This window comes from Argopecten irradians, chromosome 3 (assembly GCF_041381155.1).
Source record: "Argopecten irradians isolate NY chromosome 3, Ai_NY, whole genome shotgun sequence".
In the NCBI taxonomy this organism is placed as follows: Eukaryota; Metazoa; Mollusca; class Bivalvia; order Pectinida; family Pectinidae; genus Argopecten; species Argopecten irradians.
The window spans coordinates 9860560-9874970 of NC_091136.1; the positions used below are offsets into that span (position 1 = coordinate 9860560).

At 33.2% G+C, this 14411-nt stretch overlaps 1 protein-coding gene across 5 annotated transcripts in view; it reads right to left on the reverse strand.

The window, feature by feature from the left end:
• LOC138317515 (brother of CDO-like) overlaps positions 1-14411 on the reverse strand; it is a 201007-nt gene that overhangs the window by 20891 nt on the left and 165705 nt on the right. For all 5 annotated transcript variants that reach the window (XM_069259246.1, XM_069259244.1, XM_069259245.1 and 2 more), the window contains 2 exons: positions 8084-8365; positions 4501-4647 (listed from right to left, as the gene is read on the reverse strand). In XM_069259246.1, the coding sequence (XP_069115347.1) occupies positions 4501-4647; positions 8084-8365 (429 nt within the window). The remainder of the gene's footprint in view (positions 1-4500; positions 4648-8083; positions 8366-14411) is intronic.

Genomic DNA, 14411 nt, shown 5'->3' on the forward strand with positions numbered 1-14411 from the left:
TTTTTCTGTAAGGAGCAGAAAACTCTTATATCATCTAAAATGTACTGTAAATTTAATTTCTTGTGTGATTTATTTTTGTGGACAGTTAGAATTTGTGAAAATAATTAAATAGTTGCGAAAACACAATATCAAATCCCATAAAATGAAAACCTGTACATTTTACATCTACGTAACAAACAGGACAGACGTGGTCCGAGGAGTACTACCCATAATTTCATGTAGAGAGAATATAATTATTTCCAATGTTGTTGCAACTTGTTATTTCATTGAGGGAAGAATAACCGTTATTTCTTACAAGTTACACTGGTATTTTGGTGAGTAAACAGAATTTACTCATCAGATTTTCACCTTCACTGCCAAAGAGCCAAAACAAATATTGTTGAATGACATTTTTGAAAGATGATGCCAGGATTGCCAGAAAATCTTCTCATGGTCATAATGTTAAAATATTTCATCATAAACAAAACAAAATTCTTAGACATATCATCTTCTATGTCCTAGACAAAAACATACTCGTGTTTTAAGTAAATTTTGAAACACAATCTGCAGATCATTATGTGAGTCAAAAGACCCTGTGTGACTGAAACTATTAAAGTAGAGAATATTAATGTCTCGACTCAAACAATATTTCAAATTTGTCTCCGATCTGAAAGCCCTTACAGAGTAAATCTGAATAAATGGCCAGTGTGATTGTTTAAAATCACCTGATGACATGAATTAAGTCCAGGAGGTTTTAGAAAAGGGAAGAATACCGAAAGCATACAAACTTTTTTTTTTTACATTTCCTTTACAATTTAATGGATTTTCAAACTGTTCGACCTGTAATTTTACTGGGTTCACGTTAGAAGTGAGGGAGCCTACATTGTATTCTGTACCTTGACTCAATGTACTGTAAATTTAAATCGTTTTCTCGTATATTGCCAGACAAAATTCCATCAACTGTTTAAAGAGAAATCCCATTAGTGGTAGCGATACATAGCTTTCAATCCAAGTCCGCCAATAGTGGGTAAAAAAATCACTCATTGTCCGTGAATCTCAAATGTCTTTTCATTCCAGTAGCACCTAACAAATTGCTTTATTTAATTCTGTTTGGGTCACTTCTACGCACTGAAACCAACGGTGATCTTAGCAGGAACAGCATTATAAATTCAAGTTCAATTAATGAAAATCAACCCTCATTAAAATTGTGTAAGACATTTGCTACTACAGATTCAAACCCTTGCTCACATATTTGTTACATTGTGAAACCAAATTGAATCAATAGATAAAAATTCTTGAAAATTAATCCAATATTTCTACAAATAACACCTAATCTTATATTGGTTTTTGGCATTTATACTGAAAATGTGTTCATAAACATTAAGAATTGCTAGTTGTCTCTAGAATACATTATTTAATAACAGGAGCACATATCTAGAGCTAAAGTTGGTCACCTCAACATTCTTAATCAAACCAAGGGCAGATAACCTAGACATCATATTTGTGTATTACACACAAGAAATGGAACACAAACAGTCAGAATAACTATTTTGTCTGTGCTTATAAATACATTCAACAAACTTGTACATAGTATACTCTCCCAAATTGTTTTTATCTTTCTTAGGAAACCTCAGTCGACTCATGCAGAGTAGTCAACCGGAAATCATTACGGTAGAATTTCAGGCGAAATGATTCCGATTGCTATCAACATGCAGTCACTAGAAAATATGATATACATAGTCATCACATATAGGCCTGCTTTATTTCAACTAAAACATTGAATTACTGTGATAATTCTGTACATAATAGCTTTAAGGAATTTCAAGTCTAACTTTATTTTTGTGGTATTTTTTCAAAACAGAAATATGACAATGTTTAATTTATACTAGTCATTCTAAGGTGAAATTCCATAGTGTTAAAATAATTTTCATCATATAGATATTTCTCCTATCAAATGAACATGTACATATATAAATCGTCAAAAATAGATTTAACATCTATAGTAGCTGAAGGGAAGCTATAAACTTATTAAAGTTCTACAGGTTTATTTCAGTTCACATAAAACTAAATGAAACTTTAAATTGATAATGAGCTGATGAAATAAAATACTCTGAATGAAGAACCTCCCAAAATCCAATAAAGTTCTGTACAACATGTGATAACGATATCAAAGTATGGCTTAATGATGGTGGTGTCAACTCGGAACGTTCCAAATAAACTCCAGAAATAGATACTGTTTTTTTAACGGCCATGACTCAGTTTAACAGATGGTGTTGTTGTGGATTTTTTTCTATAAGAATGGCTTAGAAATAACACTGCTTGCCACCTTTGTTAAGTAGCGTAAATCAAGATCTTCACTTCCCAGTTAGGATTTCACAGTCTGTGGCCGGATGTTCTTAACAACTATAAGGTCACATAGCAAAAGTATTGTATTCTAAAGAACAGTTTGATGGTGATGGTATGCTACTGTTCAGAAGTGTCCAAAACAATTAGGCATTAACCTTTCATCCGATTCTCCAACTATTTGTCATAAAAGACAATTGTCTATTCTGACTATCAGAACAAAGCTTTCATTCATCTGAAGTTGTGATGACATTTTGGCAAAACAAAATGTCATCGAAAAAAATAATGTTTGTTATCATGAATTGTCTCCCCTGAGATCTAAAACCTATCTGCACATTAAATTACTGGTCTCAATACTATAAGTGTAGCTCTAACAGAGATACTTTTGGATGAATCAAACCAATCTGTTTATGAACATGCAGTTTTTGTTCCCAAATTAACAAACCATACTTCAAACCTTCAGCAATTTGAAACACAAGCTATCCTGAGGTCAAAAGTTCACAGAAATCTTTTCTATAACACAGAGCACACTTATACCTTACAACTTGTAATTGAGAATTTTTGAAAGCTTAAAAAACAACTTCATTATCTGTTGATAATGGTGTATCACAATACAATGTGAGCGGCTGAGGCTACAGGAGAACTGGTATATAGTGGTGTGTCTCTGTTGGTAATCCTCTCCCCCCTGATAACACACAATATCTGTAGACTCTCACACAGTTACCAGTGTTCTCTATACACACTCCAAACACCCAGCCACTCCATCTCAAAATCCATAAGTTTAGAAACTAGATCCATTAGCGATGGAAGGGGGTGTTGAATATAGGGCCAACCATATCAGAACTGTCAAAATCTCTTTAGAAAATTGAAACAGTAAACGAGCGGTTCTTCCTGTGGAATCTTATTTATTATGGAAGGAAGGAATGTAAAAAAGGGTATGGCTAAAAAAAGCCCTCATGTATCCAGACGCAAGATAAAACTGACTTAACATGTGTTTTCATCTTATATGAATCTATATAACTAGATAAGTATGTGTGGTGGTAATTAGTTGCAACACACGTTATAGTTATTATTAATCAACCAAAGTTGTGCTTGTACATAAAATTATAAAACATACTAAACTTTCTTTAACAGGATTACAGCAGTTACAAATGTCTAATAAGTGAAACCTTTTTTTAATTATTCTATGCTAAAATCACTGATATTTTTCTCTTTTTTTTTTCACTGTTAAAAGACAGGATCTCAGAAGAAGTTAGATATGAAGAATCAATTATGAATTATATATCAACAATGACACAAATATTTGAAAAAAATTGTCAATTTTTCCCACACCCGACATTAAGCATTTACTTCTGTTGAATGGTATGTATACTATATCACTGTTTTGAATTTTTATTATCTGCTTTTAAACCACCAAAAAATGTTCCTCCTAAAACCTTCTTGTTCTCCAGGTGAACCTGCCATGTATTTATTTGAGAATAATTCAATAAGGGTTAGGTAACACAAGCTACTTTATCCTGTTTCTGACTGAGAATTATGAGAAATAGGCTTGTAGCTTCCCCACGGTCTCTAATTAGCCGATATAGGGTTGAGTCACCTGAAGTTGCTTGCTCTCTCTCTGCCAATATTCCCCCTCCCTAAAACCCTTCGTGGATCTCAGGCTCTCACTCGTTATGCTGCATATCTTAATTTCAATAATCTACTCTAACACTGCGAGCCACTTAGTGGAACTGTTACTTGAGATAGGACCCTCAGAAGCACAGGTGTACCGCGGCCAATTTTGACTCTTTATTTTGTAAATTGGAGCCCTACCATATGTCAATGATTTAAATGTGTAACATGGTGTTTAAGAATCTCTAAAGTTACCTCATTTTCATTGCAGAATATTTCAAAATCTGCAGCATAACCTCTTCTAGAAATATGCATCTCATCTCTCTTTCAAGTAGATATTATTTTTTTCCTGTATGTATATATGTTTTTGGTTGTTAGGAAATCCTACTGTCTCATTTCTCTCCTCCATCCAATGTATTACACCTTCATCTACTTTATGTTCTTCAAACAACATATGGCGAACAACAAAATCCATCTCCTTATAAGGCCAACCGACCTAATTAGAGACAAGATAAATTATATAGTTGCTAAGCCTTATGGCCATGGTAACGTTTTGATAGTTCTTACCTGATGATCCTGAAATTATTGTTCCATTGAATTCAAATATGATATTTGCTGCTGGATGACTTTCCGGAGGTACACATGGTAATACAACATCATGTCCCTCTGTTGTATTTAATGATAAATCTGTCCTAGGTCCAAAATTACTTATACCTGAAGTAAAAAAGGAAATCAACATGATTGGCAATCATAGAAAAAACATCTACAAAAACAATATATCTAATATTTAAGTGAAATTGTTTAATTTCTGCTCATTACCTAATTTTTGTGTTGTATAGTCACAGTTTTACAATTTTCTAAAAATATTTCAAACTATCAACCGTGACACTAATTATTATTACCTTAGCTTTTATTACATGTCATGGGCTTATTACTAGACATGGGCTTATTTAAGGATTATCGAAAACAAATAGCGAAAAAAATGACTCTTGTTGTCTTTTCCAACTATAAGAAGAGTTAAATGTTTGCGTACTTCTACGGATATCTTGGATGTAAAGCGGTAAGTTAGAAGCATGTATTTTGTAAAACCTCCAATGAGTGGACTTGTTTGATATAGAGAATTCTTAACCATCCTCTTGCCGACTTTGATTCTGTCTCTCACATGTAGCTAATTAATTACATTAAAGATACAGAAATGATTAACAAGAAAATGGCCGACAATCCATACACCATCAAAGGCTTTTCTTTGCCTTTTAGATTAGGTGCAGTATTTAGTGTAAATTTCTGCTGCACTAAGAATATCCAACAAAACATCCTCCTTTTGCCCCAATTCAGAAAATAAGAATGAGGTGCTTCACCCTGTTTTCTGAGACTTGTGGCTCCCCCATTTTCAACCACTACCTCCTTTTTATATTTGTAAATATTGGTTGCCCTAATTTTGTGACTAGATTATCCCCCAATTTTAAACTGACTAGCTAATAGTTGATCCCCTTATTTTTTTGTGACTAGATTATCCCCCTATTTTGAACTGACTTGTTCATCCCCTTATCTTTGTGACTAGATTATCCCCCTATTTTGAACTGACTTGTTCATCCCCTTATTTTTGTGACTAGATTATCCCCTATTTTGAACTGACTTGTTCATCCCCTTATCTTTGTGACTAGATTATCCCCTATTTGAACTGACTAGTTGATCCCCTTACTTTTTGTGACTAGATTATCCCCCTATTTTGAACTGACTAGTTGATCCCCTTATTTTTGTGACTAGAACCCCCCCTAATTTGAACTGACTAGTTGATCCCCTTATTTTCCTTTGGCTGTTTTCATTAACTACATGACATGTTGTTATCGGGAGGAGATGCTTTACAAAAAGAAAACAGAATTCCTGTATCGCCTAATATAATTTGTCTTTATCATAAACAGTGATAAGTCAATCTAACGAGATAGCATATGATTAGATACAACTCTAAGATTCTGAAATGCCAGTGATTGGCCCAGAAAACACAAGAAGTTTGACATAATCAGATAGTTGATGACCTTTTGTCCCCGGTTATCCAAATAGGACTGTACTTATGATTGAGGAGGACTGGTCCATTTTGAAATGTAGGGGGAGTATAGTTTTTTAGGTGGTTTTCTATTTTGGCTGCAGTGTTTATTGAAAGACATGTGTAGAGATTGCTGGAGTTATTTTAGATCCTCCACTGTTATGGTTAATAAACTGGCACAGTGTAAGAACAAGAATGGAGTGTCTAATGTACTGGCATGCACACCATTTTTGTCAATGTTCTATGTGTACTGTAACAGGATTGGACTGGGTCGATCATCAGTGACCAGGTAGCTCAGTGGTAGAGCATTCGTCTAGTGTTAGGTAGTCCCGGGTTCAAATCCCAGTCTGGCCGATACATTTTCTCCAATGACCCCAGCTAATCTAACCCTATTTCATTTTGATGGACTAATTGCCCGACATAATGAGATACAAATACATTCTAGAAATTTTTTATAAATTTGTTCAAAACATACAAATGTTTTCATATTTTGGAATAATTTTTTACAAAGATATTATTATATAGTGATCGAAATACAATAAAATTGACAAAAACAGCTCATTTCTCTTATCCATTAAGATAAAGTTTTATCTACAGCTAAACAACTCTAATGTAAAACTTGGTTATAACAAAGTATTTTCCATTCTCTGTGAAAGTTTTCTACAATATTATTTGGTATTTGGTATGTCTTCCGCTTAAAATGAAGAAATTACAAAGAAATTTCATTGATCCCTCATCATTATAATGATCTTTTACAGTAAAACTGATTTTCATTGAAGTTTAAAGTAATTAGGATAGTGGGACCATTCTATAGTTTACACGGTTGGCTACTTGACCAACAGCTGAGTTACAAAATAAACGGTACAGGGCACAAAGTACACACCATCTGTGAGAGAATGCTATCTCCGTAGGTTAGAGAGCTCGGTAAAGGGAATCTATCACAGCCAGGATTTTCCATGTCAAAGTTTCGATTTATCAACAGGAAGTTAGTTTATCACGTCTGGCAATGGTTTGGCTACATTTTAGATATCAAATAAAATATTTACACATGATAAGAGCGTAAGAGAAAAAACCAGCTATCCTCATTAATTTCTATGAGTATATCGGTTTTTATTGGGTAACAGTAGTCGCTATGAAAGTGACACACTATCCTTCAACTTCACAACGAACCACAATCATCCTCCACAGTGTCTTGTTAGGATAAACAAAGGCCCTCATAAAGACCCGGTCTCATCCAAATGTTTTTACATTGAATATTACTAAACATTTGATCGTTAAAGATGCTCCACCGTCGACAAATGGTATTTTTTCACTATCAAAAACAGGAGAAGACGATTTAGTATTTTTCTTCAGTTACAAAAGTTACTTTACACCATTACCAACATTGAAAACTATGAGCTTTTAATCTTACTTCAAGTTAAAAATATGAAAAAATAATTAATTGCATCCCGAAAAAATTCCCGTGGCACTATATCCTATATGAAATGAAGTACTGATTGCGCATGCACCAAAGGCAAAATGCATTATTTTATATTACTTTTTGTGTTAATTAATTTAGACATATATATATATATGATAATACACCAATTATTGTTCAAATAATGAATATCATTTATGCTATGAGGGCGATGGAGCATCTTTAAGTTGGCAGTAAACAAATGGACCGTTATATTTTCTCTCTAATTTTATATATATCCTACTGGAAACTTCAAACATTTGGAGTAATTGAGTTGAATTTACTTGAATATATTGGGAAAGGTTAGGTTGGGACCAAGAAAATATTTCAACTTTAAAGAAGGTGAGTTAAATGAGTACAAGTAACGAGGTTCAACACATATATGTACATTACTGCATTAGACCATCAAGGAAATCAAAGATACTGGGTCCATTGATATAAAGTTTAAATATATGTTACGTTTTGGAAAATTGTTTGATATATTTATGACTGTAAGTAGCAGGAGGATGCAAAATGGATGTTATTGAGGTGAACAAATTTGTTAACAAGTTCTAAATAATCAATGCAGTCATATCGTTAATGAGGTGAACGCATCAAACTTATGTATTGGGTACATTGGGCACGTTTGTTTTTGATGTGTCATATCTTACCTGCTTTCGTTAATTGCGCAGGTCGACTCGTCACAGAACCTTGATCAGTTTCCGCGATACACTCATAAATCCCTTCACGCCGATGTTTGAATTTTTTGATATGTAAGTTTGTTCCAATAACTATGAATCCATGCCTTTCGTTTTCTCCAGGTTCTATAAACTCCATATTGAAACGCCATCGCACTGTAGCACTAGATGGCGTTACTTTACACGGTAACGTCACAGACGCCATATTGGGTATCACAGACGACTCTGGTTCTTCCAGAAAGATTGGGAGCATTTCTGAAACAATGGATAAAAGATTAATTAATTGTTTAATATGATTAATGATATCAATCAATATAAAGTCTACAAGAACAAATACAATTTAAGATAGCTTGCTAATATTTTTTTTTCAATTTAAATATGAAACCTTGAAAGGTAATATTTTTGGACACACAGTAAAATACACAAAGAATTTAAATGTGAATCAAATAGATTTTTTTCTAAGTAATAAAAATTGCAGGGATCGTCGTAATGGACGTGCTACCAACATAAAGAGCTTCCCTCCCCTATTAAGTGGAATGGACTGATCCAGTGACACTTTAAAGCAATCCATTCCAATAAGAAATATTTAATAACAGAACACAGTGGTGCAACACCAGAGATGTCAATATATGTTACAACGCTGGCAATGAAAACATCTGGATTTGTTAAACCTCCTCCTCCCTATTACATGTATCTACCCCCTCCTCTTCACTATGTTTTTATATACACATGGCCTAAAAACAAACATGTGCACGCCATTGCAAGTAATGCATAAGCCGTCTTCATATGAAATTAGATTTCAGTCAGCGAAAAAATTGTCGAGCAGTCGTAAATTTGAACTTTTATGTAAGTGTGTTATATTGCTTCTGCTACACGATTCAGATATTTCACAATTTCCTCCTGTGATTCCGGGAGTCAAGACCACAACATTAGGAAATTACATCACTATGGTACACGAGCTCTCAGATAGAAATTCCTTAGGAAATCTGATTCATTTAATCTTATTTACATGTAGTGAGTGTTTTATATGGTACAATTACAGTAATTTACAAAATAGCTTTACTTCCTTTACAGATTTTTAATTTAATTGAGTGATAGATTCTGTTTTTTTTTTTTTTTTTTTTTACTGCGGTTTTGTTATTGATACAATATTTTTTGTATTAGAGACTAAAGCCAGTATTGTACAATTGGAGGCAATTTTATTCTTCGTCTATAAATTTATATAATTGGTATCAAAATTATATCGACTGCAAATGACAATTTTTAAATTTTAATTTATTCTAATTATCTCAATATTCTAGAGGAATTAAAACTTTTGACAGTGATATAGATAATATATGATGTTGTCATGAATAACCCTTCAGAACCTTTTTATAAACAAAACCATATTTTTTATACATTTATATAATAAAACATTTGTTCATGAAGAAATGTTATATACATATCTCCATGCCATCAGTAACATGAGTGAAGTTTTTGTCAAAGTAAAATTTACCGATATGTAATAAAATGTCTTCACTGACATGAACGATAAATTTGTGAATGACAATGAAATTTGATAAAAAAAATTAATTTCATGGTTAAGTTGCCAGGGGAAAAGGGCTTTTTGTGCTGTGACAAATCGTGTTTCAAATTTTCACCGTTTTATGTAACAGCATCAACTATTTTTTTCATGTTGTTCAACAGATGAGTGACATATTGTTGACCCTAACAACACACAGGACCAAGAAATGTGTAGGCTCTGTCAATGTCATACAGTGACATCACAATGACAGTCTATCACTATAGGGTCAAAGGTCAAGGTCAGAGGTCAGTATACTTAATCTTTAACCAAATGCCAACGTTGGAACTTTAAACTCTAGTCCATGTCAAATCAAATTCCAAAGGTAATTAAGGTAAAATCTGTGATATCGACTACAGACAGTTTTTATTTATTGTTATGCAACTTGCCAAAGCTTATTCAAAACTACCAATTGATGGGACATAAAAGATTTAAAAGTGGATTTAAAAGTGGGTGTTTCTTTATATCGTAAGAAGATGAGGATTGTATATTTTGTTTCAAACACAAGTGATCGTAAGTACAGGTGATATATAAAATAAGAAAATATACTGCTTTAATTATCAAGCACTTTTGGAATGTTTACAATTTAGCAATAGTCACTTAAAATAACACTGAATGTAAATAAAGAACTTGTAAACAAATGGAAAACTTTAGGACAGTAATCTATATACCATACCAACTATACTAGAAATCAAAACACATTAACAAGTATTCTTTGTAAGCATATACATACAGAGAAAAATCCTAACCTTTTTTATCGAAGCCTACACCATCTAAAACTCATTTATAACGATACATCTACTGCTATGAGTATATTTTTCTTGGTCCATCGAATTCAGATCTCTTTATCTACTACCCATAGCCCTACCCAACACCCCACATCAAACGCTGGTACTGGGGTTTCCATGACGGACTAATATCTATTTAAGTGTCCCCGCTAGAGACCTCTGGGTTAAAAAGGAGCCTCACTCTGGGCTGAACCCTAAAAACCCATGGTTACTGAATAAATTGGAAACATATCTAGACCAGATGAAATATTAACTAATAAATCACAGCGAACTCTGATAGAAAGAACACTCCAGCATGTACCTTGGAGGGACTGGCATAAATGGCTTTTAAAGTCAATCCAGATTACACTAGACCAGAAAATGGATGTTTACGGGAAGTTGTGTACTTATGCTCCTCCATAGCCTGAAGAGTTCAGAGAACTAATGACAAGCCCTTCCAATGAGCATGTGTTGGTGTAAGGAGAGGGTACAAATGTATTGTAAAGCACAATTCACATTAATAGCTTTCTGTCTCCACATTCGCTCAAAAGACAAATGTCTACACCATCAATCCAACCAACTGCTTTGTTACCAAAAACATCCTATCTTGTTTCACCAGTTACCTGCTATGGAATAGCCATCGAAATAGGACTGATATGTTGTCATGGAAACCAAAATCATTATTTTTTTTAAATCTTTATTAAAACTGGTTCTTTAATTGCACACATTATTGGGTATAATGATCGACTTCTGTATATTGCAGACAGACTGGCAATTAGGCAACTGAATTGATTTCAAATTTCTCCATAATTTCTACTCAATTTAATTATTATTGAAAGTGCCGGAAAGTCTAAATTTTTCAGGATTATATATCATAGGTGTGTAATTCTACTCCTGATAATTCCTGAACAGTTCAGGTGCAAGTAAAGGCTATACATAACGACTAGTTTACCAATTAAACTCTTTGACCTTTCAACTTTATAACCAATTTACCCCCCTTGGTATAAAGACCTTGGGTAGAACAGTTCAATACTATTTTCAGATATTGGTTGCCATAAACAGAAATTAGGCAAATTTTATTTAAATGACAAAAACAAACCTGCTTCTATCATGTAATTGCTGATTTCTTATTAGTTCCTGGCTAATTGTACAGTCACATACAAAATCATTATCTCATTATAAACTGGATACTGAATATACTACTGTAATTATGACTTTGCAAAATAAATCTGACCTATTTAATGTAAGAATTCCCCCATCGGTGCCACTGCTGGCTGTATAAGCAATGACTAGGGTTTCATTACCATTGCTGTAGTGTTTAACATGAAGCTTTAAACAGTAGTTTATCTATTTGTAAATCTTAGATACATGCACTGCAGAGAAAAAAAAGTGGTTGGAAGCTTCAATGAAAGTAATTGGACTTGTATTCGGCTAGAGAAAATTGCATTGCTTGATCGGGAGTTCAGTAAAACAAGTTTCAATTTTCATCTCTCTTTTTAATGTTTTAGTGAATTACACATTTGATAAAGTGTAGAATAATTGCCTTGTGTGTGAAAAAAAAGTTAGGCATTGTTCTGTACTGAAGTTGATAGACAGTTACAGTAAGTGCTGTGATCCCATAACATGGATGGCAGACAAATTAAATAATGGCTGTTAGCATACACTGCTGAGCAAATATAAATGTTGAAGTACAAATTTCTATCAAACCTATTTTTTATTAGTACCAATATATGCAAGTAGTATATTGCTACTGAATTTTTAATGGTGATTTTCCTTTTTAGGGAATACTTTTATTTTAATCTTGCGCTTTAAAATCTCTAATACTCATGAACAAACTAGAAATCTAATTCATTCCTTTAACCATCTGACACCGTTACTTAGGCCAATTCATCTGTGATTTTGCCAGAAACTGATATTAAAGTAAAAGCAATTTTTACTGTGATTGGTTGTTATAAGTATACTTCTGTTGGAAATAAACTATCCCAACCTCAGACACGTTTCTGCCACAGTATAATCTGACAAAGTCACGCAATAATTTATCCAATTTCCTCTCTGCCTTAGTGGAAATTCTGTCTACATTGCAAGTTATCTGAGACATTATCCTGTTACATACAGAAAATTAACCTTTGACCTCAATGGTACTATAAATAGGTCTGATATGACCTTGACACAGGGATTAAATGGGTTATTGTTTTCTTTGTTTTTGGCAGTGAATGCAGAAAGACTCCTTGGTTTTATTTTGTTCTAAATCAGTTAATGTGAAGGCAGACAGGTCACAGCTAAGTTAAAGAACATGGCAAAGACCAGATTTGTGTGTGAAAGTTAACAAGTTTTCTTCCTATGGTACCACAAATAAGCCCCCCCCCCCATTCTCCTTAAAGGGTTTAAACAGGCTACAAGGTTGAGGTGGGTTTTTTTTCACGAAAAAAAGAAAAGAAATGAGAGCCCCTCTAAAATCATATTTTCTAATTCAATTGTGAAAACAGTTGAAGTATCAAAGCCATTGCAACCTTTTGAAAGTGAACATTTTCATACAAAATTGTATGTTCTAAGACTGGAATATACATCAGGTCATTCAGTTACAAGATATTTTTTTCATCAATTAGCTATATGTATAGAATAATGCATTAATAAAATTTCATCAAATTTAATATAATTAAAGGTCTTCGGTATTTGTACCTACACATTCTATAACTGCAAGATTAACTTTTTAAAGGTGACTTAATTAGTTATCTCATATAACTTCTAATGAAATTAAACCCTGATCTTAAATTAAGAACTGAATTAATTAGTTATCTTATATAACTGCTAATGAAATCAAACCCTGATCTGAATATTTTGGAGTCATTACATTTCTTGCTACACCCTAAATGTCAAAGTACTGCATTATAAAACAGGCAATACATTTTTTAGCGGTAATTGAATTTTGCAATATCTATTATACATTTGCATTGCTCTGGCATTAAAGCAGTTCAAAGATTACTGATCAACACTTTTAAAAGGCAAAAACTACCTCAGGAACCGTTGCCTATGAACTATGTGCTCCAGATATCATTATATATATTTTGACATTTTTTTAACAGATATACGCCAGGTAGGTTACAGGGTGTTAAAATTTCGTCTGTATTGTTCCTTGATAACGCAGTGCGGTCATAAAATCTCGCCATCGCGCTGTAAATCTACAAAGACCACACAAACACAAGAAAATACATCATCCATTTATCTGATTATAGCCGCAAATATAAGTTATGAAATTGGAGATAAACTTCTTCTGGGCTTTCCAATTTTTATTACCATGATTTGAAACTTAGAAGACATGGGAGATTCTAGCTATATTTATATCTCCTCTCTTACGCACAAAGCCACCATCTTGTTTTTTTTATGTAACATGTAACATGGTTTTTCTCAGGAAACTGCACTCTTTTGCTCCATCACAAAACGTGGAAGGGTAGAAGCGGAGCCATCTTTAACTTCAATCTGGTAAATTTCACTAAAGCTTAATAAGATGTACTCTCTCTAGCACAGGAAAAACTGGTAATTTATTTCATCTTTAAGTCAACGACCACCCAAACCTTCTACAATCCCAAATAGTTAGAGCCAGAGTTTCATATTTATTTATGTGTTTTCTCTAGGTATGGATGATTGCCCAGATTAAAACATTAATAAAAATAATTCTATTATTCTATCATATAATCAATAGATATTTTACTTATGGTGCAATAGTTTATAAAATCTGTTTTAACCATCATCAATACATTTGGATCTTGAGAGCTTTTGGTTGATTAGCCACACCTCAGGTCTTTATGGACATGTTTTAATTGTGGTCAATATATGAAGCTCAATCATTTCACTTATGTTTGCAGTAAAGTTTTCAATTTTGCCTTTATTTGGGTTTCATTCATTTCACTGTCTTTATGAATATCAACTGTCACCTGTATATGAGGCTCAGCTATTTGACTACTTTCATGAATCT